The 27,195-nt window shown below is 43.9% G+C and overlaps 1 protein-coding gene across 7 annotated transcripts in view; it reads left to right on the plus strand.

The window, feature by feature from the left end:
* The first annotated feature begins 13,404 nt into the window (after positions 1-13,404).
* Positions 13,405-27,195, plus strand: part of ANKRD44 (ankyrin repeat domain 44) — a 327,191-nt gene continuing 313,400 nt past the window's right edge. For 2 of the 7 annotated variants that reach the window (XM_089916548.1, XM_089916546.1), the window contains exon 1: positions 13,405-13,596. In XM_089916548.1, coding sequence (XP_089772674.1) covers positions 13,570-13,596 — 27 coding nt within the window. In that variant the 5' untranslated portion in view covers positions 13,405-13,569. Of the gene's footprint in view, positions 13,597-14,817; positions 14,891-27,195 lie in introns of all 7 variants that reach the window. The other 5 variants (XM_089916544.1, XM_089916547.1, XM_022567308.3 and 2 more) reach the window with 3 other exon arrangements.

The following is a 27,195-nucleotide window of genomic DNA, read 5'->3' on the forward strand; positions in this document are numbered from 1 at the left end:
GAAGTGGAATTGCTGGATCATATGGCAGTTCTGTTTTTAATATTTCATACTGTTTTCCATAGTGGCTGCACCATTTGGTCCTGTTTGTTGTCATTTGTTAAAGCCACTGAAATAGGGGACATTTACACTTAGTGATTGTTTTTTAAAGATATATTTCACAGATTACTTAACATATTATTGAAAAGAGTGCTTTGCAAAGATAATTAAAAAGTGTGTATGGTTTATTATTTTATATGCTAATCATATATGATTATATATATTTGTTGTTGTTGTTACTGTTGGGGGACAGGAAGGAGACTTGGAAATGTTCCAGGACCTGAAAATGGCAAAAAACTGATATAACTGCTATGCTCTATATTTCTTTAGTGGCTGATGAATCTGTTCAAGGTGATTTAGAGAAGAATTTTTGGAGTATGAAAGAATTATCTTCTTAACAACATCTTATACATTAGAAGATATAATTTTAGTTCAGTTAATAAAAATTTGACTGAGTGAATATTATGGGACCAGGCACTGAATGTGCTTGAGATAAAAAGATGAATTTGACATGGACCTGCCCTCAAGGAGTTCACAGTAGAGTGAGAAACAAACAAATCATCAATATTTAAAGTGTTAGACCAAGTAGTAAGAGATTAGATAAAGTACAGGAATCATACAAAGGGAGGCAGGATTAAGTGTGTCTGGGGTGGTGAGGGAGGATGGTGAGGGAACGTACAGCACCTGGCACTGTGCCTGGTATATAGTAGAGGCTCAGAAAATGTTAGTTCCCTTTTCCCCTTCCTTTAGATATAATATGTTGACGTTTATATGCAAAAATTATGATTCTGCTGGCCAAATGTCAAGGGGATATGGAGTTCGAATTCTTTCCTTGTTGAGTGTTAAGTTAATATGGATTCTGCTGCATTAAAATTTTTTTCGATTCTTCTGGGGACTCGTGATCAATATTTACAAAATTGCTGACCAGTGCAATGGGCAAGCAAGGAGCAAAGAACAGACACACAAATCAATGCTCAACTATAAACTTGTGGTAAATGAACTGAGCATATTTGCTGAAGGTTCTTCTGTCTCTGTTTCATTTCAGCAGTATGGAAGCCTACCAGAGTTCTAAAAGCAGTACTTATTAAACTTTTCCTAAGCATCCCAAGAGCATAGCTGGGTAAAGACTTACTCCTAGGGCTTGGGAGTATGGAGGTTTGGTAGGGGGAGTGAAGGGAGACAGTGTGGGACTATTGTCCACTGGAAATACAAAATGTTTGAAGTCTTAGGTTTATTTAAAAGAGGTATGCAAGTGCTACAGTCCAAGCTATAACATACCCATTTATTTATATAAATATGAAAATACTGCTTCAGGTTACTTACCAAGTAAATGATTTAATTTCCTGAATCATCAAGTAAAAATGATGTTCCAGGAAGAAGAACTGAGTTTATCCTGTGATTTCCTGAGCCCTGGGTACACCATTATGAACAGCTTGGTCTTCAAGAAAGAAATAATTATTTGTATCTCACAGATCGTATGACCAGTTGATGAACTGATACAATGGCTTCTTTACTACATTCCTCATTTCCCACTTGTTGTCTCTTTGAAGCACTATGGCTGCTCATTCTAATTTAAGACAAGGCACAGAATCTGTGCTCACTTCAGCAGCACAGGCATTAAAGTCTTACACATGATGGAGTGGAACGGTATGTCTCATGCCTTTCCTTAGAATCATCCCTTTCCTTGTCACTTTCTCTTTATGGTAATGCCATGACAATTGTTCTCTCTCCCATCTCTTTATTTCTTTCCACTTTCAAAGCATCTTTCACATACATTTTGTCATATTGTTCTGTAAAATATTGAGGACAGACATTCTTAGCCTTATTTGACCAGCCATAAACTAAGGTTTAGTTAGGTTAAACGATTTACCGAAAGTTGCATTCATTCAAAAGTATTTACTTTGTATCTACCATGTGCCAGACTCTGTACAATGAACTAGAGACACAAAAGTAAGTAAAACACAGTCCCTGCTCTAAAAGAGGAGTCAAGAAAGTAAACAGACAATTATAGGATCAAGGGATAAGTACAAAAATAGGATTTAAGCAGAGGGCACTAAACATAAGCCTTAGGGAAATTCTTATTCCAAAACTGGGAGACAGTGTGAGTAAGGGAGAGCTTTCTTGGTAAGTGATATCTAAATTGAGATCTAAAGGACGAGTACAATTAACCAGATGAAGACGACATGGAGTTGGACGAAATTATAAATGGGAAACAGCGATATGCAAAGGCTCAGAGTGAGGGGAAATACGATGTGTCAGGGAAGCTGCTTTTAGCACAGTATACGATGTGTGAGAAAGAGGCGAGGCTGCCATGTTTAATCTCACAGGTTGTGCACTGCACTACTCCAGCAGTCATCATTCACATAGACCAGGATGGAAATGGTGGCTCCAGAATTGAGCAACCTGGCTTCCCTGCAAGAAGAAGGGTGGGTGGGGAGAGTGCAGGACTTTGAAAACCAAGCATGCTAAGGTGTTTGCCAATAGCCTGAAGGTAATGGAAAGCCATTGAAGGAGAGTGACTTGATCAGGCTTGCAGTTTAGAAAGATTGTACTGCCTGTGGGATGGAGAATAGATCCAGGGAAACCAGCTAGGAGGCTGCTCCAATAAGGTGGGTATACATGGAGACTGTCCTGAAGTGAAGTCCTGGAGATTGGTATCAGAATAAGTGATAGATTTAAAAGATATGACAAAACCAGAATTGATCAGACCTGGAAGAGCCTCAGCTTTTGTTTTTAGACCAAACTAGGTCCATGGTAGTGTCATTTACTGAGATGGAGACACAGGAGGAGGAATGGGTTTAGGGGAACATTATTAATTCTTTTTGGATATGCCGTGTATGAGGTGATTTTGCCACATCCAAGAGAGGAGTTGGATGGTATGGAGATCAGGAGAAATACGGTTGCCCTGAGACACAGAAATGCATTCTGGGCCAAAGACAAAGTGTTTGTCAGCATGTGCCCGAGTGGAGCTGGTCAGAGCTGCTATGTTTTCAGGGGAGTGGCTCAGGGGAGTTGGAGAGGGATGTGGAGGTGAGGAAGGGGAGATAAGAAAAAAGAGACATCCCTTGTGAGAAGTTTGGCTGTGAAGGAGAAGAAAGAGGGGCAGTTAACAAATTTTGTGAATTTGCATAATCATTTTTCTGGAGGAAGGTTGAGAATGGTGCCTCGGATTCTACAGCGTCCCAGTGAAGCTGAAGGACCACCACTGCATGTTAAAATGCCCCATCAGGAGTTTCTCTTTTTTTTTTGCGGTACGCGGGCCTCTCACTGTTGTGGCCTCTCCCGCTGCGGAGCACAGGGTCCGGATGAGCAGGCTCAGCGGCCATGGCTCACGGGCCCAGCCGCTCCGCACGGCATGTGGGATCTTCCCGGACCGGACCGGGGCATGCACCCGAGTCCCCTGCATCGGCAGACGGACTCTCAACCACTGCGCCACCAGGGAGGGGTTTCTCTTTTAATGGAGATACCTCCACCGACTTCACCTCTTTGACATTTCTTTGCAGCTTCTCTTCTCTCCTTTATTGCCCATCCCTTTGTATTTTAAGGTGAGTCTTTCTCATCTCTTGTTTTTGATTTGCTTTTCCAACACAGCTGTCTAAAAAAGTTGAAAATAAATGGAATTTTAGAAACCACAGTAAACAATGGAAGCCTTAACCCAGAGCAAATGCAATATTCATTGTAGCAACCCCTCACAGGAAAACTTTAAATACTTTGTTTCTAAATCACTGTAATAACTTAGCTCTTTCTACTTTGTTCTACATCTGAAAAGTTTTTTGTGTTGCTGACTTTTACACTTTGGGGAGGAAAGTAGGATTTTGAGTAAGTATTTAAAGAAAAAAATCTTAGTACATATTGAGTAGAATTACTACATTTGCAGCCATCATTCCCTCCACTTTCATGCTTTTAAAATCAGATAGTGTGCCATTATTTATCGAATTTGTACTTAGTAGCCAGCACTATAGGGGATACCAAAGAAGTATAAGCCATGGTCAGTGCCCACTAGAAGTTTCTAACATAATAAGGGAAACAAAACAAGTACAAAATAAAATACAAAAAGTCATTAGAAAATTGATGCTCACAGAACAATTAAATACAATAGATGAATAATAGCAAATAAAACAATGAGGTACTACACTGAATGCTACTAATTACACGTGTGCTAGAAGGTCAAGGACAGTAAAGAACAAGAGCCGCGGAAGGCATTCCCTGGTCTAAAGAACATAACTTCCAATAAATTAACACCGAAAATAATTTTACAATATTTATTTTAAAAAACTACTATATTTCTTCAATTCTAAGATGTCATCTTTTCACATTTTACAACAATAGATATAATGGCTAGCATTCATCTTGCACTGGCTTTGTACAAGGTACTAAGTGCTTCATATGTGTTGACTCGTTAATATGGATCATTTAATGGGGTGGAAATATTTCATCTTCTCCTCCCTGAAAAAGTACTATTAAACCATTGGTACAAACATAAACCCCATGGCTGTTTAGAATCCAGGAAGCATGGTGTGTGCAGAAATAAATAGCGCTTATAAATGAAAACTTATAAAAATACACTGACAAAACTTCCTAATCTCCTTAGCCTCGACTGCTAGGCCCCGGGTTGTGCTTTGTGGGGATCACCTGTAGCCCTGATACCCTGGAACCTCCTGTGGCTTAACTGTTCCATCAAAGGCCACACCAGCTTCAAAACTGAAAAGTCTCCACACTGACATAGTGAGGTAACCTCATTCAAAATTTATCCTCATTCGGCAGTCATTTACACAGCTCTGCTAGTGGCTTTCACCTAGGCTGGGAGGGTGGCTCTGATTTTTTTACAAACAGGGGATCAACTATCTAAACCACCAGCGTGAAGTCAAAATAGATGATTACGTTGGGTCGGGTTTCTCAGGAACAGTCTCTGAGGTGGAGACTGGCATGCTGGGATTTATTGGTTTTTAGGGTCACCACCTGTGGGGAATGAGGGAGAAGCTGATCTACTATGAAGTTGCAGCATAGGCCTCAGATGATCCTGGGGGAGCTCTGGGGCTAAAATGTCCCAAATTGAGGTTAGGGGGTTGGGCCTCTGTTCCCTTCCACTCACTGGATAGCAATACCTCCAGGGAGGTGTTGTAATCTCGGGTGAGGCGATTACACTTGGCTGAGGCCAGTTCTTGTGGGGAAGACAAATGCAGGCTGTCAGCAGGCAACATTCTCAGGAGTTGGTGGAGCGAGGGCTTTGGTCTTGAAGGTAGGAACTGGGTGGCACACCACAGCGTCCACTACAGTGATATACATTATACATTCATATGTTTTGTATATTCACAGGCATATTTATTCATATAGACATACATGGGTATATAGGCAAGCATATATTTATGTGTGTATTTATATTTATACAAGTTTAAGATGCATAAGTCAGGGGACTTCCCTGGCGGTCCAGTGGTTAAGACTACTATGCTTCCATGGCACAGAGCACGGTTCGATCCCTGGTTGGGAACTAAGATCCCACATGCCACGTGGTGTGGCCAAAAAAAAAAACATAACTCAAGTAAAGAAAACAACCATGGTGAAATGTGACATAGTAAGTTGGGTGGATTTATTAAAATCATAGGTAGTGATCACTGCAGTACAGTAGATCTGAGGGTTGCCTCTTAGGGAATATTTTTGAAATTTGAGGGAGTGTATTTGGTTGTCACAAAGAGTAGGGAAGTCCCAAGCATTTATCTGGTGGGGATCAGAGATACTAGGTGTCATGCAATGTCGAATTTCAAATGTCCCACTGAATATTCATGTAGGTGAAAAAAATCTGTTTTTAATTATCTTAGCCTAGAGCTTAACCCACTTTACATGTAAACATAATATTTTTGTTTTGTTTTATATGGTTTTAATATTCAGTGAATTTTTTTTAAATTCAGGGATGCACCTCTGTTGTTGTAGCAGACAGGATCTAGTCGGGAAAACAAACCACAAATAATTTAATATGGAGAATTGCTGAAACAGGTGTTGGAGGACTGAAAAAGCAAAGAGGGAAGCAGAGGCATCAATTGGGCTGGGGAACAAAGGGAAAAGTTTAGTTACCAGAACTAAAAGTGTGCAAGACTCACACCTTCATTCCTGAAGGGTGTGAATCTACTTTTAAACTCTTTTAAAAAAAATTATAGTAGCTTTCCATTAACTTTTACTATAGGACACGGAAGTGCTAAGAGGTATCACAGAAAATCAAGAATGCACCCTTTTTTTTTTTTGCGGTACGCGGGCCTCTCACTGTTGTGGCCTCTCCCGTTGCAGAGCACAGGCTCCGGACGTGCAGGCTCAGCGGCCATGGCTCACGGCCCAGCCGCTCCGCGGCATGTGGGATCCTCCCAGACCGGGGCACGAACCCGTGTCCCCTGCATCGGCAGGCGGACTCTCAACCACTGCGCCACCAGGGAAGCCCAAGAATGCACTCCTTTTGTCCCCATAGTCTTCCCTGTCCCCACTGTGAAGCAGCAAAGCCAATTTCCTCTTGGCAATTGGAACCAATCACCCCAGCCAGGACAGCACCCCCTTCTTCACCTGATTTTTTTCTATAGTATGAGGAGCCCAAAGTGCCGAGGTACCATCTCAACCTCAACCTCAGTGGAACCATAGTTGTGATCCCTGGTGGAAATATTCCTCTGTTGGGAAGTAAAATCTCCAAACCATCAGGGCTCAAAGTTACAGGAACTGGAAACAGAAATTGTGTGAGTGGATTATTGGGTATAATGATGAGAGGAACCACTTCCACCTTCCCCACCCCTTGATTCTTGAACCTGTGTATTTTGAAAGAAACAGTACTATGTATTGGCACTGACTCAAAGCATATACTGCATCCTATACAACGGAACTTCAGTTTTTAACATGTTATTTCCTAACTGGCACCAGAACTCAGTGGGCTATTCCATCATCCTTCCAGGAGCTTCTGGCTGGTGGGGCATATGATAAGACTAGCAAATTCCAGGGAATTCCCTGGTGGTCCAGTGGTTAGGACTCTGCACTTTCGCTGCTGAGTACCCAGGTTCAATCCCTGGTCAGGGAACTAAGATCCCATAAGCTGTGCAGTGTGGCACCGTCCTCCCCCCCCAAATTCCATTTGCACGAGTCCATTGCTGCATTTCTTTTACTATGAAATGAGTTCCCTGGAAAGAAGTAATATGTAGAATATCATAACAGTGAGTAAGGTATAATGAGTTCATGGTTGGTAATAATATCAGAAATATTCTGAGCATAGAAAGCAAATCTATATCCAAAATATGTGTTTATTCCAGGAAGACAAATAGCTGTCCCTTCCATGATGGAAGGGGTCCAGTATAATCAATCAATCTGTTACTAGGTTACTGGCTATTTTCTCCTGGAAATAGTGCCATATTGGAACTCAATGTGTGATCTCTGATGTTGGTAGATATGAACCTTACTGTGGGGAAGCCCATGTTCTTGAGCCCATGAATATCCTTTGCTCCTGACTGCATGGCTACTTTGTGCAAGCACTGCAGTAGGGGGGAAAAGAGGCCAACTCCATCAAATGTGTCATCCCCCTGATTTTGAAAGCCTTCTCTGAGTGGATGCCCTTTGGTGTACACAAATATCCTCACACTTTGTGCCCACTCTGAGAAGTGCATCCATATACCTCTTCCCTAGACCTCCTTGTCATCAGTCTCCCAATCTTTTCTTTCCAAGTTATTGACCATTCAGGAAAACCATCAGCTATTGCCCATGAATGAGTGTAGGTCTAGTGTATTGAGGAGAACTGTATGTAAAGTTATTGACCATTCAGGAAAACCATCAGCTATTGCCCATGAATGAGTGTAGGTCTAGTGTATTGAGGAGAACTGTATGTAAAGTTATTGACCATTCAGGAAAACCATCAGCTATTGCCCATGAATGAGTGTAGGTCTATACCTCTGGCCATCTCTCAATCCAGACAAAGTAGACACCCAATGCACTGCAGGACATTCTTTGTGCTGAGAGAATTTCCCTTCAGTACTACCATCAGGGGCATCCCTCATGGGAGTTCTAATGCTAGAACAGACCACTTCCAGCTTGTGCCAGTGTACTGAGGAGAACTGTATGTAAACCAGTTAACTGATTGAAGATGATGAGGAGGCAATATACCAGGAGTAAGAATCAAAGGAATCTAAGTCACTGGCTAAGGCAACTTGTGCTTTCTGGACCAGCTCAAGCTCTCTCTTACATACCACTTCCATTTGATGAGGGATTGCTCTAGTGCATGCCCAACCTTATGGGCTGATGGGTCAGATAACATCCAGTTCATAATGGGCAGCTGAGGTTGCACAGTCACTTGATGTCTCATGGCCAGTCGTTCAAATTCAGTAGCAAGCTAGGTACAGTTTCTCAAGTGGAGAATTGTTATCTGCAGAAGAGGGCATGGCTTTGCAGTGAAACTAAAGAAAGCTGCATTGTGGATCTTCTGTTAGAGTTTGCCAGTGGCAGATGTATATATATATATATTTGCCACAGACACTTCAAGTACCATGGGATTCCTCTGGATCATAAAGTCCTGTTACAGAGTCTTCTTTTTCTTTACTCCTGATAAAAAATGCCAGCCTTATGAGTTACTGGGTAGATGGGTCAGAGCACCACACTCAAATGCAGTATATATTTCTTCCAAAATCCAAAGAGGCCCAACAAGTATTGTGTCTCATTTTTAGTGGTAGGTGGTACAAGGTGCAGCAACTTGTTTTTCACCTTGGAGGGATATCTTGATATCTTTCAGATCACTTGGATCTCCAGAAACTTCACTAAGATGGTGAATTTTAAGACTTCCCTGGCAGTCCAGTGGTTAAGACTCTGCACTTCCACTGCAGGGGGCACAGTTTCCATCCCTGGACGGGGCACTGAGATCCTGCATGTCGCGTGCATGGCCAAAAAAAAAAAAAAAGTCTAAAGTATTTGTTACTTCCTGTTTATTAGGTCTAATCAGCTTGACGAATCTAACATAGTGATCAAGATCTCTGCAGACTAGATTATGACAGAGAGCAAAGGAGTTTATATCCCACAGACAAGACTATAAAGGTATGCTGCTGGCCTCGCCACATAAAAGAAAATAGATTTAGTGCAAATTGGAATAGATGAAGATAGCACATATAGAATTGCAGTTGCAACTGGCATTACCATCTGATTAAGTTCATAACAATTCATAATTATTCTCTAAAATCCACCTGCCACTAGATAGGTCAAACAGGTGTGTTAAGAGTGGGAAGTGATAGTATCACCACTTTTGCATCATCCACATCTTTTATGGTGGTCCTAATTTCTATATCTCTCCAGGGATATGGTATTGCTTTTGGTTTTCTATCCTGGTAGCAAGAGGAAATTTCCAGAGGCTTCCACTTGGCCCTTCCTACTACAATAGCTTTCACTTTGTAGGTCAGAGAAATAATGTGGTGATTCTGCCAGTAATTGGGCATGTCAATTCTAATTATATATTCAAGAAGTAGGGCAGGGGCTTCCCTGGTGTCACAGTGGCTGAGAGTCCGCCTGCCAATGCAGGGGACACGGGTTCGTGCCCCGGTACGGGAGGATCCCACATGCCGCGGAGCGGCTGGGCCTATGAGCCATGGCCGCTGAGCCTGCGCGTCCGGAGCCTGTGCTCCGCAACGGGAGAGGCCACAACAGTGAGAGGCCCGCGTACCGCCAAAAAAAAAAAAGGTAGGGCAATAACCACAGGGTGGGTCTGCAAACCCACTGGATCCATGGTGATATATACTTGGGTGAAAACTCCATTTACCATCTGACTACCATAAGGCTGCACTTTGATTGGTGGACCCAGTGATATTTTTGGATCCTCAGGAATTAACATTAATTCAGAAACAATATCAAATAATCCTTGAAATAGATGGGTACTTCCTTTTTCCCAGTGTATGGTCACCCTAATAAATGGCATCAGGTTCCCCTGGGGAAGGCTTGGATGAAGATTTGTATATATATTTATGGCAATGCTGCAAGATTCTTCTTCAAGGGGACCAGCTACCCTTTCAATCAAGGTCTCTGTGTCTGTGAACTGGCTGAGGTATGGAAACTGGATGAGAAGAATGATTTCATTTGATGGCTCAAGTCAGGTTTCAGGCAGCAGACCTAGAGTTTTGCTTGTTAAAGAAATCAAAGAATATTTCAGAAGTCTCTCCATATATTTAATTCCTGTGGCCACCTAGGGCATTACGAAATATCCCTGTAGGTCACGACCTTTGAGTACCACTTTGTCCCTGCTACCCAGTATAGTAAGTGTCTGCCTGGTCCCTGCCAGTTAAGTGCTGCCACTTGGCCTTTGACATCCCAGGATCCCACTCTCGCAGAAATCAGGGAGTCGTCTCAATGGAAGCATCTCCCACCATCATATCCAGTTACCACAGAGCTTTTCTGGTGCTCCCCTTACTAATGTATTTTCCTTTTTAAAAAAATTTTTATTTATTTATTTTTGGCTGCGTTGGGTCTTCATTGCTGCATGCGGGCTTTCTCTAGTTGCAGCAAGCGGGGGCTACCCTTGGTTGCGGTGCGTGGGCTTCTCATTGCGGTGGCTTCTCTTGTTGCCGAGCACGGGCTCTAGGCACGCAGGCTTCAGTAGTTGTGGCACGCGGGCTCAGTAGTTGTAGCTCGTGGGCTCTACAGTGTAGGCTCAATAGTTGTGGCACACGGGCTTAGCTGCTCCGTGGCATGTGGTATCTTCCCAGACCAGGGCTTGAACCTGTGTCCCCTGCATTGGCAGGCGGATTCTTAGCCACTGCGCCACCAGGGAAGTCCCACTAATGTATTTTTCAATGCCTTACTGTAGGGGTTTATAGTTTGGGGGTGGGTATACAGTATGCATGATAAAATCACTCCAACATTCCCGTCTCCATAAACCTTTGGATTTTTTTTCCTCTACGTTGTACCAGGGACATTCTGTCATCTCCGTCTCATCAAATATAGACCACCACTGAGTCTGAGTTTTTTTAACCAATGAAGCAAACTGTTGGAGTTACTTTCAATTCATGAGCTCACACATTAAATCCAGACTTTCTGGTAAATGCACCCATATCAGCAAATTTAGCTTAATCTTCCGCTCTTTATTTTGTTTGGAACTTGACCAGGAACTATTCAACCTTTCACAAAATCATGTCACCAATGACAACACCAATGTTGATATGTGAGTTGCTAATAAAACATTCAAGTTGGATTGCGTTTGTCGTTCTCTCATTCACAATGGTTCTACATACAGGTGCAAGCATCTTACTATTTGTCTTCCAATCGAGTTGTGCTATAGCATTTACTTATTGAAATACACATTAATTATAAATTGCTTCCCTTTTATTTTTCCTTTATTATACAATTAGGACATTATATTGATTTGGAGGGAAATTTGCATAGGTAGGTAAATTTCCTATGGATTTCATTTCATAGTAATGAGTGTTAAAAATACTAGTTATAAAAAGGGATGATGGGTCTGAAAGGGTTGAGAACTGCTTGCTCCTCCTTTCAAACCAGGTCCCAAGAACTTACCTGTAGGCATGCCCATGATGAAGCAAGTGGATCTTGAGTACATCTGCCAAATCAAATCATATGTTATCACTCTTCTGAAAGACAGCTATATTTAGGTAGAGAAGTCAGTGTCCTGTTCAGTTACAAAGCCATGCAGGATGATATTAATAAATAGATATACCAACAACAGCACTGAAGAACTGCTTCATAGATGCAGCAAAAGCAAACTATTTTGTGTTTGAGGGAGGCCTTGGAGTGAAATTTTTTTTGTCTCTGTGCATCACTGAGGATAGTGGAGTGGAAGCCAGGAGAGTGCTTTCTTGGTTCCCCTTGCCTGTGTGACTGAATTCCAAGCCCATGGTTAGACAATAAATGGGAGGATACTAAGCAAAAGCTACCATCCCTCCTCTCCTTTCTCACAGAGACTCTTTGGGGAGGTTCTGAAAGTGGGGAGGAAGAGTCCACATTTGGTTTGTGAATGAAGGGTAGATACTGTGGTTTTGGTTTGCCGTTCAACTGTAGGTTTGTTCCATGGCATGCCAGGGGCACGTGGGGCTGCCTGGGAGCATCACCCCATACACTTGCCCACTTAACCCTTTCTCCTGAAGAATCTCAACTCTTTGTCTCTTTCTCAGGGAAGCCCATCCTCACCTACCAGTCTGGCCTGATTCCTCTGTCATGGATTCCTTCACAAGTATTATTTTCCCCCTGTGATCCCTTATCTCATTCTGTAATTACATTCATTAGTGATGACTATTTATGTCAGAGACCTCCTAAGACTAGGTATCTTAGATGTTTATGCTCCCCTACCGTGTCAAGCCAGTATCCGGTACAAAGTCAGCACTCAGTACATGGTTATTAAATGAATAAGCGTTTGCTTCAGATTCCACAAGTATTAACACTTTACTCTGATTATGACTATTACCGTTGTGCGTGTATCCCATGCTGTTTGACAGCTGGGTCTTCTATCTGTTGAAGAGCATGGTAACTGGATTTTGTAGAAATGAATGAGTCAGAACCGGTGGAAATCCTCAAAAGCCCAATTAATGCGGTAATTTAAGACCTCTTTTCTTCTCTGGTAACTCCGCTCCACCTCCTTCCTCCCCAAATCAACACCCAAAGTTTGAATTTAATGATGGGGTTCTGCGCGTGTCCAACTGGGAGGTGGCCGGAGAACAAGATGCAAGGGCCAGAGCCCTTGTCCCCACCCTCCAAATGTTTGACAAACACTCGCTAAAGAATTAGCGTCGGGGCCTTCCCGTATTACACAAAGAGAGCATCAGCATAGTGGCCCCTTGCCCAGGTGGGATAAGTTGAAGTGCTGTGCAGTCTGATTCCGGATTAGGGGGAGAGGTTTAGGGGAAGGCGTGTGATCCAATCTCCAGGGTTGAAGTTGGCTGCGTGTGAGTGCAGCCTTTCTTGTCCCTCGGGGTGTGTCCACAGGGCTTGCTCGTCAGGTTGTGTTTGTGGGTGTTTGTGTGAGACAGGGCGAGGGTGGGGGGGGTCACGATCAGCCCCCCGGGAGAGGGGCCTCTAATCGTGCATGCCCTAGGTGGGGGCAGCGGGGGCGGCCACGGGCCCCGGTCCCGCTCACCCCTGCGCAGAGTGCAGGTGCGGAAGCAGGCGGCAGTCCGGCCCCACGGCGGCGCGCCGGGGGCGGGGGCGGGGGAGGGCGCGGGCGCGGGCGTGGGCGGGCGCCGAGGGCCGCGGGTTGCGAGGCGCGGCCGCGGGCGGCAGGAGGCAGCGTCGGCCCAGGCGTCGAGGCGGCGAGCGAGGCAGCGCGCGGTGATGTCAGTGGCGGCCCGGCTGGCAGCAGCCGGTACTTCCTGTATAAAGGCGGGCGGGCTCGGCTGCAAACCCTACTAGCCAGTGTCAGCCTCTCGGCGGGAGGAGGAGGAGGCGGCGGAGGAGGAGCAGGGGGAGGGCTGTCAAATTCGGGAGCCAGATTTTTTTTCCTTTCCCCTGGCAGTCCCTTCCGCTTCCCCGGCTCCTGGCGTGACATCTGCGGGCCGGGGACCTGTATGTGTGTGCGCGCCAAGGAGCGGAAGAATGGCAGTGCTCAAACTCACCGACCAGGTAGGGGGCGGCGGCGCCGGCGCGCGGGGCGGCGCGGAGCCGCGGCGGGGGGATGGGGGCGCGGCGCGGAGCATGCCAGCGAGCTGTTTACTCGCGGCGAAGGGGAGGAGTGTGTGCGGCCGCCGGCTGCTCCGAAAGCCGGCGGCTGCAGCTCTGCTCCCCGGCTCGGTCCCCGCCCTGGGCCGTCGGAACTGCGCGCTCGGCTCGGCGGCCGGGGCGCCCCGGGGGCTGGGGAAGGGGCGGCGGGGCTCCCGCTGGCGTGCGGGGGTGCGCGGGAGTGCGTTGTCCGAGGGCCCGGGCTGGGCAGGGGGAGGGGAGGTTCGAGGTGCTCCTCCGGCTCCTGTGGCGCTGCGCAGCGTGGGCTCCGCCAGCCCCGGTGGGCCGAGGGGAGGCTGGTCCGCGCCTCCGGGAGGAGGACCGTGGATGGAGAGGGAGAAGGGATGGCAGCCTGGGACAAGCCAAGAGACCCCCAGCCAAGCCGGAGACCGGCCCATACCGCGGCTCTCGTGTGGTCGGGCTGTCTTTACCCTTTTGACATGACATCCTGACTTCCTCTTTAGTAGCCCAGAGGCTGTGTGTGCGTGGTGCGCGATGGGGGCCCCTGGCGCGGCTCTCCCAAGAGGAGTGAAGTCCGGCCCGGGGCTTCACTCACAGACTGTGGGCTACCGCACAGGGTAGCTCTGGAGTCCTTTGCTCGGAAAGGTGGGGCTATTTGCTGGCTCGGTTGACAGTCCTCACTTCAGGTCTGTGGAATGGAAACACCCTACCTTTGCGGACTCCGCTGCTCTGAGGGCATTGACACTCACAGGCGCCCAACCAAGTTGCATGACAAAACTCTGCAGCTCGTCCTACGAAAAAAGGAAACAGCTTGCTTTTTTTTCTTCTGCCATTTATTCATGGATAGTGAAATGAACATTGTTTTGCGGTCCTGGTAGGCGGCAAGGCAGTCTTGACTTTGACACACACGGTCAAACATGCCAGTTCTTGGTGTTAAACATCTCATACTTATCCAGTGGGTTGCGCCTCGTGCCTCGCTGTCCTCAGCATCCAGCCAGAACTTCCTGCGACTTAAATGCAGTCAGTCACCACGATAATTTTTCTCCTGCCTTTAGAGTCAAAGTTTTGCTTTGCTTTCCATAAGTATTTTCAGGCTTTTAAAATTTTCTTTTTTGTGTGGGGGAGGGATCACTGAATTAAAATTCACGTTATCGTTAAATTTAGCAGGGGGAGCAGCAGCTGGTAATCGTGATGAATCTACTTGTTCGCATTGGTTCCAGAGCATTGAAGAGTGCTTGTAAGTTGATACTAGTTTAGGCTTCCCCTCAACCTTTTGGTCACATACTTAACAACTGTTAGACATTTGCTTGTTTTAAATCTTCCAAGTTTAGTCTGCCTTGGTCTTGTTATCTTTGCCAGTGCAAGTTACTATATTTCTCTGTTAATGCCTAAATCTTCATCTTCAGAGTACAAAAAAATGCTTCTAATAGGCGTTGTCATTTTCACATACACAGAGGAATTTCACATAGAATTTTAGAGCTGGAAGGAATGCCAAAGATGATCTTCACCCAGATCCTTGATTTTTTAAATGAAGAAACTGAGGTATAGAGAAGGGAAGCATGTCTTCCTCAAGGACCCAGCTGTTGACTTGTAGGGTAGAGATGCACTCCTGGCTCCTGCCTTCCAGGTTCCTGTGCTTTCTTCTAGGGGTTAAGATACCTCCCTCCATCTTGTCATTGGATGTGTTGAAAAGCTGACAAGAAGGCATCCTCTCCTCAATCAGATCAACACTAGTGAAAACTGTACTTGGTCTTAGAAAGAAAGGAAGTTATTCTCCAGGACTTATCACAGTAGGACTTTCAAAGATAGTTTCTCTTTTAAAGGGTTTCTGAATACATCCCAACCCTTCCCCCAACAAACTAGTATTACTGTGGGGGGGAAAGAAGTTGTATGACCTTCATTTGGTTCCATTTACTGATGCATAAAGGGAAACTAAGGAGTTCTAAGATTCAAGAGCATCTAAAAATGGCCAGCCTATCTTGGGGCAAAACCGGAGGGAGGTTGGGTGAGGAGGTAGACTGGGTGCCATGGAGTGGTGAACAGTGATGGTTTCTGCGAGGCTTTAGGTCCAGGAAGTGTGTGGTCTTTCTTGCCTTAGATGGTCTTACCTTTCAGTTTGAAACTAAATTCTTAGAAGCTGGTTCTTAACCTCACCAGAGGCTTAAAAACCCTTTGCTTAAACTCCTGTCGCAGGAGCTTTGCTTCACTATTGTGCGTAGGGAGCCACCTGCTTTGAATCTGGGCCTTAGAGTTTGTAGAAGAGTGCCTAGGTCTCCACTCAGCTGTTTGTAAAGCAGTCACTTGTTAATTCCCTCTCATCTGTTTAACACCCTATTTGCAAGGTGGATCTTATTTTTGCCAGGGTTCTTGGATTTTTAGTTTGAGGACACATTCTTGCTGTTGATAACCTGAATCACTAGTTGTTTGTTTTATTATTTTGGTTTTGTTTGTTTTTTTGAGTTTTATTTTGTTATTTTTTAAAGTGAGGTAACATTGATTCGTAACATCACATAAGTCTCACGTGTACATGAAAGCAGGTGACGTTTCCGGTCCCGCTGAAGCTGGGTGCGGGAGCTTGCTGGCGATGACGGTCAACACCTCAACAGTCAGTCCTGTGCTGACATCTCCATCATGCAAGAGGAGGAAAATGCCTTTTCCTAACTCTGTTTTGGGAGAGTAGAAAGAAAGGGGGAAGGGAGAGGCAAGTGTGGTGTTTTTTTTTTTTTTCTTTTTTACTATGAAAAGGAACTGGGAGCTGTTGCTGCAAACAGACTTCGCATTGAGTACTTCTGCATTTTAACTGTCTCTTCTGTTTTCCCCTTCACAAAACACACATCAATTTTCTTGCAGTGTTAGGGGGACCAGTCTTCCTGGTTTGCCAAGGACTGAGGGGTTTTCGAGGATGTGGGACTTTTGGTGCTAAAACCAGGACATTCTAGGCAAATCAGGTCAAGTTGATCACCCTATACAGCACAGCACACACTCACCTATGTAATTAACGTTAATAATGTAATTATTTCCTCATAGATGGACGTTGGGAGGTTTATTTATATCTTTGGTAAAGTGAGGTAATTTTAAGTTTGGGAAAGAAAATTTCATTGCATCCAAATGTAATACATTTTGTTTCAAGATAGACGTGAAATTCTTTGCAATTTTATTTGATATTGAACTTTGCAGGGCTGCGGGGGGTGTTCTTTATGTCATGTAGTTAAGGCACTGCAGTGATTTTAAGAGTGTGGTCGTATCTTTAGCCTGGCCCCCCCAGAAAAGTTTTTCAAAATTCTGAAGCAGAATGGTAAGTGCTATTGGACCTTTGAAATATTCACTCTTCTTCCTGAATTTGCTAGTGACAGCGGAATGCCATCTCGATCTCGAGGGCTGCCTGTAGACAAACTCTTTCTGCAGGGGGCCCTTTTTGGAGCTTCCTGCCTGGAGGCCTTTTGGTTTGGTGTCCTCTTGCCAAGTCCTATAGCTCACACTTGAGTCACCCACCTCCTTGCCAAAGGCAGTGGCTGGCAGCCGTGGCAGTGGCAAGAAACTAGAAATCCTGTAACTTTGAAAGAAGCATTTCTAGCCCGTAGTGTGGGGTCTTGGGACACATTACATATTTTACTGGGCTGCCCTTGTCCTTCCGGGGCTCCTGGCAGCACTGGGCTTACAGCAAACTCTGTGTCCAGTTCTGACTTCAGCAGAGAAGAAGGGAAAATAAAGGCTTTATTCTTTGGACCCTTCTCTAGTTGTCTTGGGATGCAGTCACGTGGTTTGGGGAGGGCACTTGAGGACTGGTGTTTCATGGCAGAGACCTAATAATGGCTTACATTATTGTGATCTTATTGTATGCTGGGCCCTTGCCATGAATCGTCTGTTTTAATCCTCACAGCCATGCTAGGAGGTAGGTGGTTGTGTGATTCTTACTTTACAGATGAGAAAACAGGAATAAAGAGGCTAATTGACTTGTTGAAGGTCACACACCCAGGAAGTGATGGAGTGCAGTGTCCTACCCTGGCAGTCTGATTGCACAGGTAGGACTCTGACCACAAAGCTATACTTGTGATAGTTGAAAGGGCAGTGCACCGTAGGACTCACAGATGCCTGTTCTTATTTACCGGGAAGGCTCCGGGTGAGCCACACTCCCGCATTCCTCCAGGCTCGGGGGCCAGAACCAGGTCTGGCAGAGTCAGGAGCTGCTCTGAGGCCTCTGCTTCTGCCACACTGGGGGCCTGGCTTATCCCATTTGCCTTTCACCTCCCTACCCTGGAGAATGATGTGTTGGTTGGTAGCTTGGTGGTTCTTTTCTTGGTCATTAACAAATAAACTGTGGTCATTGTAGAAAAATCAGAAAGCTAGATAAGCAAAAACAGTTAAAACCATCTGAAGTCTCTGTACTCGGAGAGAGAGCTACTCTTGGCAGCTTGATATATTTCCTTCTAGCTTCTGTCTAGGTAGCCAGGTAAGAATTTTAAACATTCCACATGATGATATTGGTATCTTTCCCTTGAGCATCAACGTGATACCTGTGATGTCTAGACCAATGGGTTTTCCAAATAAACTGAATTTATGCCTCTCAGCTAACAACTGGCCGCTTTAGTGTAAATCCAGCAGTGGTACACAAGGTCTAGCCCTGGATTGATTGAAAAATTTTTTTTAAGGTTTCAACTTTTACTTCTTCTTTTCTTCTAAACAGAGAGTAAATATAAACTCAGAAAGGCACACTTGTTTGTGCCAGAAATAGGCCTGAAACATTCTTTTTTTTTTTTGCATTACGCGGACCTCTCACTGTTGTGGCCTCTCCCGTTGCGGAGCACAGGCTCAGCGGCCATGGCTCACGGGCCCAGCCGCTCCACGGCATGTGGGATCCTCCCGGGCCGGGGCACGAACCCGTGTCCCCTTCATCGGCAGGTGGAGTCTCAACAACTGCGCCACCAGGGAAGCCCAGCCTGAAACATTCTTTAAAAAGATTTCTATTTCAACAATATAATGTGAATTTAAAAAAAATTTTTTTATTGGAGTATAGTTGATTTACAGTGTTGTGTTACAAGCAATTATTTATTTAAATTTACTTTTGGCTGCATTGTGTCTTTGTTGAGCGTGGGCTTTCTCTAGTTGCGGCGAGCGGGGGCTACTCTTCGTTGCAGTGCGCAGGCTTCTCATTGAGGTGGCTTCTCTTTGTTGCAGTAACACGGGCTCTAGGTGTGTGGGCTTCAGTAGTTGTGGCACTCGGGCTCAGCAGTTGTGGCTCGCGGGCTCTAGAGCACAGACTCAGTAGTTGTGGCGCACAGGCTTAGTTGCTCCATGGCATGTGGGATCTTCCCAGACCAGGGCTCGAACCTGTGTCCCCTGTATTGGCAGGCGGATTCTTAACCACTGCGCCACCAGGGAAGTCCAATGTGAATTTTTATAGGCGAAACTATAACATGAAATTTAAAAATAGGCAAGGGCTACAGAAATCTTATAATCCTGTGGTTTCCAAAATTGCATAAGCTATGGCTCTCCTTTTTGTTTTTTTCCCAAGGAAAATTCCGTATTAAAGCTCAATATATAAAAGAGGTTGATGAGGGTAGTGGTCCCTGAGGCCCTTTCAAAGATTATTTGGGTTTAGTATTATTTGAAAGTGTTTTGCAAAACTACTGGTGACTGGATCAGTGGTTCTTTTCCTGACACACTGTGTACTCAGAAAACAAATAAACATTTATAAGTGTTTGTAGGTGATTAGGAGTTACATAGAATTTGGATGACCATATCATGTTAATCCAAACTGGGACACCTTTGAGGATGATGGGGGTACCATTAAATATCACATTGAGGAAACAGGTGTGAGTCAGGGCTGTCCCAGGTAAACCTGGACACAAGGTCACACCACATAAACTATGTTTGCTCACTTCAGTATTGAAGTGACAGTAATAGTGAACTAGTTTGGCTAGTAGACTAGTCACCGTCTTTCCAGTCAGATTTACACGGGAGCTGGTATGATAAAGACTGTTTTATAACCTTATGCAAGGCCCGAGTTGGAAACTGGCTTCTTTCTCACACATCAGCTCTGACCAGTTGGTCAGGGGTTGCAGGAGCAATATGTCAGGAGCATTGTGGCTCTTGCAGCCAGAGATGGGGGAAAATGTGATGATTGATAATCAGTGTTTGCTGTGGGTATAAGGTAAAGGAGAGGTAGCATATATTGTGCCTTAGCCAACCCTTGGCCAGTCAGATTACCCTCTGTGGGCCTCAGGTTCCTCTTTGTAAAATGAAGAGGTTGGACTGGGCGCCTTTCCAGTGCCTGGGCTCCACTCTCTCCCTCTGTGACTCACCCCTGCATGGGTGTAGTGGCTGAGAAGGGTGTGTTTTGCAGATGAGCTCTAACTGAGCTCCCCAGGTAACGAAGTCAAACAGTTAATTTCTGGCTCCAGAAAAGAGTTTTAACCGACGTCAGTAATTCAGGAACTGATTCCTGCCCTGTCCCTGGCTTTCATTTTATAGATAACCCAAGATTATCTAAGATTCTTCATTTTATAGATTATCCATTTTATTGATTATTCCTTTACTACCCTTTTGCCACCAGCATCATCTTTGCCCTCTGCTCTGCATTTGGAAAGTTAGTAGAGCAGGTATTTTCTCTTATCAATGTTGATGCTTCTGAAAGAGTTGGTCGCCCAAGAGGTTGAAATGAATGATTCATGACTCTAATTTTTTATGATGATATTCATAACTTTTAAGGATCCTTTCACTTGTCTCTCCTTTTGAAAACTGAAAATTTGTCTAGTACTCTATTAATTGGGCCAAGCAAAGAAAAGAAGCATATAATCCATCTTTGGGCCATTTCAGGCTTTACTAAGCCAATGTTTGCTTGTATTTCTTGGTTTTCATTTGTCTCTTATCCCCTCAAACACACCCTCATGAGTCATAAGCACCGCCACGTAACTTTCTAAGGTATCTTCAATGCCAAGAGGCCATTTTGCCCCAAGGGAGCCCCCCACCCCGACCCCAACCAACTCCTAAAATTAGAGGTGTGCAGAAACATCTGAGGCCTAGACACACAACATTTAATCACAGTTCTAACCTGTTTCTAAAGATTTCCATGTTAAATTGCTTTAGTTTTGCTTTCACTTATTTTTAAAATAACACTTGATTGGGAATCCGAAGATCTGGATTCTACTCATGGTTCTTTTTCTAATAGTTGTGTTGCTTTGGGCAGGTCCTGGCCTTAGTTTCTTTGTGAAATGGGAGTGGGTGGGTGGAGAGTCCTCTAAATTCTTTCAGCATTCTAATGTTCTAAGAGAGCACCCCAGGTATTTCAATGTCAACCTCTTCTCAAGTCTTGGAATCTGGTTTCAAAAAGTATCTGCCTTCCATGAACTTCTGATTTTCCCTCCAGCACCCACAGTTCTGCTTGAGTCAGGGGTCCTTTCCCCCAAAGTTCCATCTTCTAGTGTCTCCAGGAGCTTGGTTTTGGGGACACAGAACCCCTGGGGCTTTTCTCAGTGTGGCCTTTTGAGACTCCCTTGAGCATCTTGCAGGGCAAGGGGAGCAAACTTTCAGACCCCATGTTTGTCTGTTGAGAGCTGTGGTGAGCTGGGGGGCCCTCTGTAGCCTTCCTCATAGGGTCTGCTTTAGCAAAGAGCCTGGGCTCTCTCCTTAATCCTGTTTTATTGAACTCCACAATAATATCTGGGTCTAAGAAGTCTGTTTCCCAACCATTGGCCCCAGATATTGGGTGCAGTTGACCCAAAGCCCATAAACTTTCACAAGGAGGAATTTCTTGCATGAGATCAACATGTGTAGATACACTCCGTCTGTGGAGGAAACTTGTTTTGGTATCTAAGACTGGCAGAATGAAGAAGAAGATAGGAAGTGAGCACAGGACAAGTGTCACAGCAGAAGGCCAGGCAGAAATTCAGGTCAACTGATACAAATCAGCCAACCAATTTTTGTTAAACAATGGCCTCCTAAAGAGGACGGGGGGCACCTCTACTCCAGGGGTGAACAGGATGCCTTATTGATTTTGAGAAAGAAAATATCAGAATATTTCTTAAAAAAATACCTTAAAAATTTTGTTTGTGTGTACTTTTAATGTATATTATATGCTAGTACTATAAAACCCTCTTAGCTCTACTTTCCGCTTTTGGCCACCTTGGCCAAACCACAACTTAGATGCCTGCAGTGGCCTTCTGACTGGTCCTCCCCATCCAGCCTTGGCCCCCGCACTCTATCCAACATAGCTCTCAGGGTGATGGCTCTCAGATCATGTAGCTAACATCCTACAGTGATGCCCCGGACCCCCTCCTCCCAGTCCTACCACTCACCTGTCCAGCGTGTCTCTTCCAGTCTCTCCCTGGCTCCTTGGCTCCAGCACAGCGGCCTCCTCACTATTCAGTGGATGTGCCAGGTGCGCTCCTGCCTCAGGCCCCGAGCCTCCTGCTTCCTGTGAAGCTCTTCCCCAGGTGTCTGCATGGTCCACCCTCACCTCTCTCAGATCTTTGCTTGAATATTACCCTCTTGGTGAATTCTTTTCTGGCTGCTCCAGTTAAAATTCCCACTCCACACACTTCTTGCCACTGTTTCTTTCTTTTCTCCATGGTACATATCCTTTATACCATATGTTTTATATATATATATATATAATATACATATTTTTTTAAATAAAAACTTACGTGTAGGAGAGCCACAAGTAACAGGGCAAAGATATATATTTTTTTCATTTCCTTCTGTGTCTTCAGCACTTAGAGCAGTGTGAGGCGCATAGTGAATGCTCAGTAAATATTTGTTAAGTGAATGAAATGAATATGTATGTATGTGTATATATTTGTATGTGTTCAAATGTTTTTACTTATGAGGTACTCAAAGAAAAAAATTTGGAAAAACTTCTGTAAACGGAGCTTCTATCTGTACACTGGGATATTGAGTTTCCATTCAAACAAAATTCAGAGTAAATTTTTGGCCCCATCAGAAGATAAAAGATCACTTTTGGTCTTTTTTTTTTTTTTTTCCGGTTGTTTCCTCTCTTTTTAAATTGGGATGAAGATGGGTTAACACTGTATTTAGTTCTGAGCAAGTTCCAATTCTTTACAGGGGAAGTATCAGGGTGACACTAGGAAAAGGGACCCTAAATATGTTGGGAAGGGACACTCACACCCATGGCAAAGTGGATCTTCTATGCATTCAAGCAATCGAGGAGTGTTTAATGAACTCCATCTCCATGGCAGTGACTCAGCTGGAGTCCTCTACTCCCCCTTTCCACAAAGCGTAAGAACAGGTAAGACTAGGTACAATACAATAGAGACCAGACAGAGAATTGGTAATAAGGAGACAAGATAATACTCACGCTTTATGTGATTTGATCCTAACAACATATCTGTGAAGGAGTGGCTAATATTCTATTTTATTATTCTATTCTATTTGATGAAATTGAGAACTGAGAGATTAAGTAATTATTCAGGGTCACATGACTCTGGGGTTCACATCTGGGCAAGCTTGACTCCAAGGTGCACATTCTTAGCCACTGTGCTTCTGGCCTCCTGACATAGGTGTAGCATCACAAGAGACCCTTTTCCCTGTGGAGGTCATGGTCTTGTTAGAGATGACTGTGAATGCCTTGTATGTGGAAGGCCCACCTCAAATCTTTGTTGAATACATGTGATATATGAAACAGCTCTCAAACCAGCCATAGCGCAGGTTTAGACTGTATTTTGGGGTACTGATTAGGGACTACAGGAGTCCAGAGATGGGCAGAGTTATTAAGAAAGGCTTCAGGGAGCTGGAGGGAGCCCAACTGGTCGTTGAGGAAAGGAATGATTTAGGCAGCAGATGGGAGTGGAAGGTATCCCAGATGAGTGACGTGCCATGTACCTGTCGGGGTAACCTGAGGACTGTGAATTTACTGAAGCATAGGGTTCATGCTAGGAAGGCAGAAGAGCAAAAGGAAGAAATAGTTAACATGCAAACTTGGTAGGAGAGGTGTTTGTATATTAACAGATCTTTCTCACTTGAGTTCTTCTGATAGGTACTACGTGTCCTCTCCTGGAGACCTAAATTAATGAGTTTGTATCTGGACAGAACTCGTTATTCCCATTTGTTGCTTAGGCATGAACTTTTAAAAACTAACATGTACCCCACCTTGTTCCAAAAAGTACTAAAGCATAAGGTAAGCTGTTACCTATGGGTTCTTCTGTCTCCATGACACCCTCTGCTTGAATAGAATGTTGCATATATTACTTGCATGGCAACATTTTGTGGACAAACATGTATCCTGGAGTAGCATGGACTTCATTGAAAGAGGCTGGGTGGTCATCATGCTGCAGGACATTGGTGGAAAAATGTAGTAGGTCTAGAGATGGCCTGTTTTTAACCTAACACACTTTTTAAATTAAAAAAAAATTACTTAAAAAAATAGAGACTGTGGGGATTCTACAATAACAAGATCCCATTTCTTTAAAGAAAAATTGCAAGAAAAAAAAAGATGGAGGGGAAATATGTAGATTAAATGAGAATTAAGACTAATTGGATTCTGATGCAAACACACTTAAAAAACACACTTCTGAGAGACAGTTGGAGAAATTTGGATGCTGACTGGCTGGTGACTTAAAGTATGAATATAGTATTGTGATTATGTTTAAAAAGAGAATCCTTATCTTACAAAACAAGAAAAAGCCCCATGAAACCTTAGCATTTGCCCAGGGCACTGAAGTATTTTAGTTGACTCACTCTTTTTTGGAAACTGTTTCTCTTTCTTTTTACTTCTTCCTGCTCCTTTTGTTCTCCTCCAAGCCCTTCACTCTCACCTGATAGAATATCTTCAATAGAGTTTTTAGAGTCCTTTCTGATTGATTGTCAGAAAAGCACACAATTCTGCTAGTTCTGTTGCCTAAAGAAATACGCTTCTGAATTAGTTGTGAGGTTCACCCGCCTGTTGACTTAGTCTAAGCGGCGCTCATGACTCCAGTCAGATATTTGAGTGTCTGCCTTAAAAATCACATCTTGTGTGTGTAAGGAAGACCTGGATTTGGCTGTCCTTGTGAAATATTTCAGGGTGAGGTTTTTCCAGGGGAATTCAGATATTAGAGTTGCCAAGAAGTCATTTTGTTATATTAACTTTTTAACCCTGTTTCTGTCTAACCTGGCTAGTTTTTAAAAACAGCAAGCAGTTATAAGGTCTCAATTTTAATGACCCTGCCTCCTCCCCTCTCTTCTTACCTGAACAGGAAGTGGGTGTTGGTCGTTGTCCCAGGGATTTGTGTTGCTTTATGCATGCTGAAATATCTTCGTTTATTCCTACAAGTGTGAAAATCTTTCCATATCCTTCTTAATGGAGTCCAGATTTCAGAATAGACTGTAAGCTTGAGAATTGGCCAACTGCATCCTGAGTAAATGATAGGGTCATAAGTTATTTAGAAGCCAAGTGAATAGGGTTTTAGATGCCCTGGAGCCTCAGTACAATTATGTCTTGGGGCCTCTGAGGCGAGTGTAACGTTTAGTTGCTAATGCTCCATTTCTTAGCAGCCAAGAAGGAACAATCTTGTTTTGAGAAGCTCTGCTCTTTAGCAAAGAGTCTTATGTCAGGGTTCTAGGGTACTCTATTACTGTGTTCGTAATGTTTTAAAATATTGTGGCATCTCAACAATAAATGCTGGAGAGGGTGTGGAGAAAAGGGAACACTCTTGCACTGCTGGTGGGAATGTGAATTGGTACAGCCACTATGGAGAACGGTATGGAGGTTCCTTAAAAAACTACAAATAGAATTACCATATGACCCAGCAATCCCACTACTGGGCATATACCCTGAGAAAACCATAATTCAAAAAGAGTCATGTACCAAAATGTTCATTGCAGCTCTATTTACAATAGCCCGGAGATGGTAACAACCTAAGTGCCCATCATCAGATGAATGGATAAAGAAGATGTGGCACATACATACAATGGAATATTACTCAGCCATAAAAAGAAACGAAATTGAGCTATTTGTAATGAGGTGGATAGACCTAGAGTCTGTCATACAGAGTGAAGTAAGTCAGAAAGAGAAAGACAAATACCGTATGCTAACACATATATATGGAATTTAAGAAAAAAAAATGTCATGAAGAACCTAGGGGTAAGACAGGAATAAAGACACAGACCTACTAGAGAATAGACTTGAGGATATGGGGAGGGGAAAGGGTGAGCTGTGACAAAGCGAGAGAGAGGCATGGACATATATACACTACCAAACGTAAGGTAGATAGCTAGTGGGAAGCAGCCACATAGCACAGGGAGATCAGCTCGGTTTTTGTGACCGCCTGGAGGGGTGGGATAGGGAGGGTGGGAGGGAGGGAGACGCAAGAGGGAAGAGATATGGGAACATATGTATATGTATAACTGATTCACTTTGTTATAAAGCAGAAACTAACATACCATTGTAAAGCAATTATACCCCAATAAAGATGTTAAAAATAATAATAATAAAAAAAATATTGTGGCATCTCAATGAACAGTTTCCAAAAATATTACATGGGAGTGGCATAGTTAAGAGAACACTGAATTGATGTCTGGAGATCTAGGCTATAAGCATATCTCTTCTCCTAACTAGCTGTGTCATTCTTCCTGTGACATAACTTTTCTCGATTATAGAATGGGTATAATAATACTTGCTTGATGGGAAAGTTGTGATAATCAAGTGGGAAGAGTCTTTGTCCAGCAAGTGGCTCATGGTAGGAACTCAATAAATAGTCTTTGAATCTCTAGTAGGTTCCTCATTTGTCTAATTAAAGAGACTAGCTCTCTAGGATTAATTTCAGCTCTATAAGAATATGATTTTAGGGCTTCCCTGGTGGCGCAGTGGTTGAGAGTCCGCCTGCCGATGCAGGGGACACGGGTTCGTGCCCCGGTCCGGGAAGATCCCACATGCCGCGGAGCGGCTGGGCCCGTGAGCCATGGCCGCTGAGCCCGTGCGCCCGGAGCCTGTGCTCCGCAACGGGAGAGGCCACAACAGTGAGAGACCCGCGTACCGCAAAAAAAAAAAAAAAAAAAGAATATGATTTTAGGTATGTTTTGTTTTAAGTTTATGCCCATTTGTCTGGTCTTCCTTCTCTCTAACTTAAACAGCATGGGTAGAGAGTGTGTGTTTGTTTTATTTTTGTGTGAAATTTCCATCGGTAGGTTTGAATTGTAGCATTTTGGTCCCCCTACAACTTTAGGAGGTGTATTTTTCTTTCATCTTAAACAAATCGATTGACTTAGTTTATTTGACTGAAGAATCTTATGTTTAGATAGGAGAATAACTGTGCGTTTAAAAAATTCTGAGGCATTTGCAGTCATTCTTGATTTAAGTTGTCAAAAAGAACTGAAAATTACTTACGAGAACGCCATTTCCTCTTTGCAGAAGTATATAATGGTGTCTTTTTGAGGAAGTAAGAACAAAATAGTTGATAGAGCAATCTCGATAAAAAAAAAATCATGGTGTAATTTCTGAAAAACATCAGTGTAAAACTTCAAGCCTTGAATGAATACATAACAGGATAGGAAACCCTAAATTTCTCTGAAAAAAAATGTGGTTAAAAAAAGTCAGATGACAGATCCTGT

This window comes from Delphinapterus leucas, chromosome 8 (assembly GCF_059928025.1).
Source record: "Delphinapterus leucas isolate spDelLeu-1000000601 "Yukka" chromosome 8, BTC_Dleu_Yukka2, whole genome shotgun sequence".
NCBI lineage: Eukaryota > Metazoa > Chordata > Mammalia > Artiodactyla > Monodontidae > Delphinapterus > Delphinapterus leucas.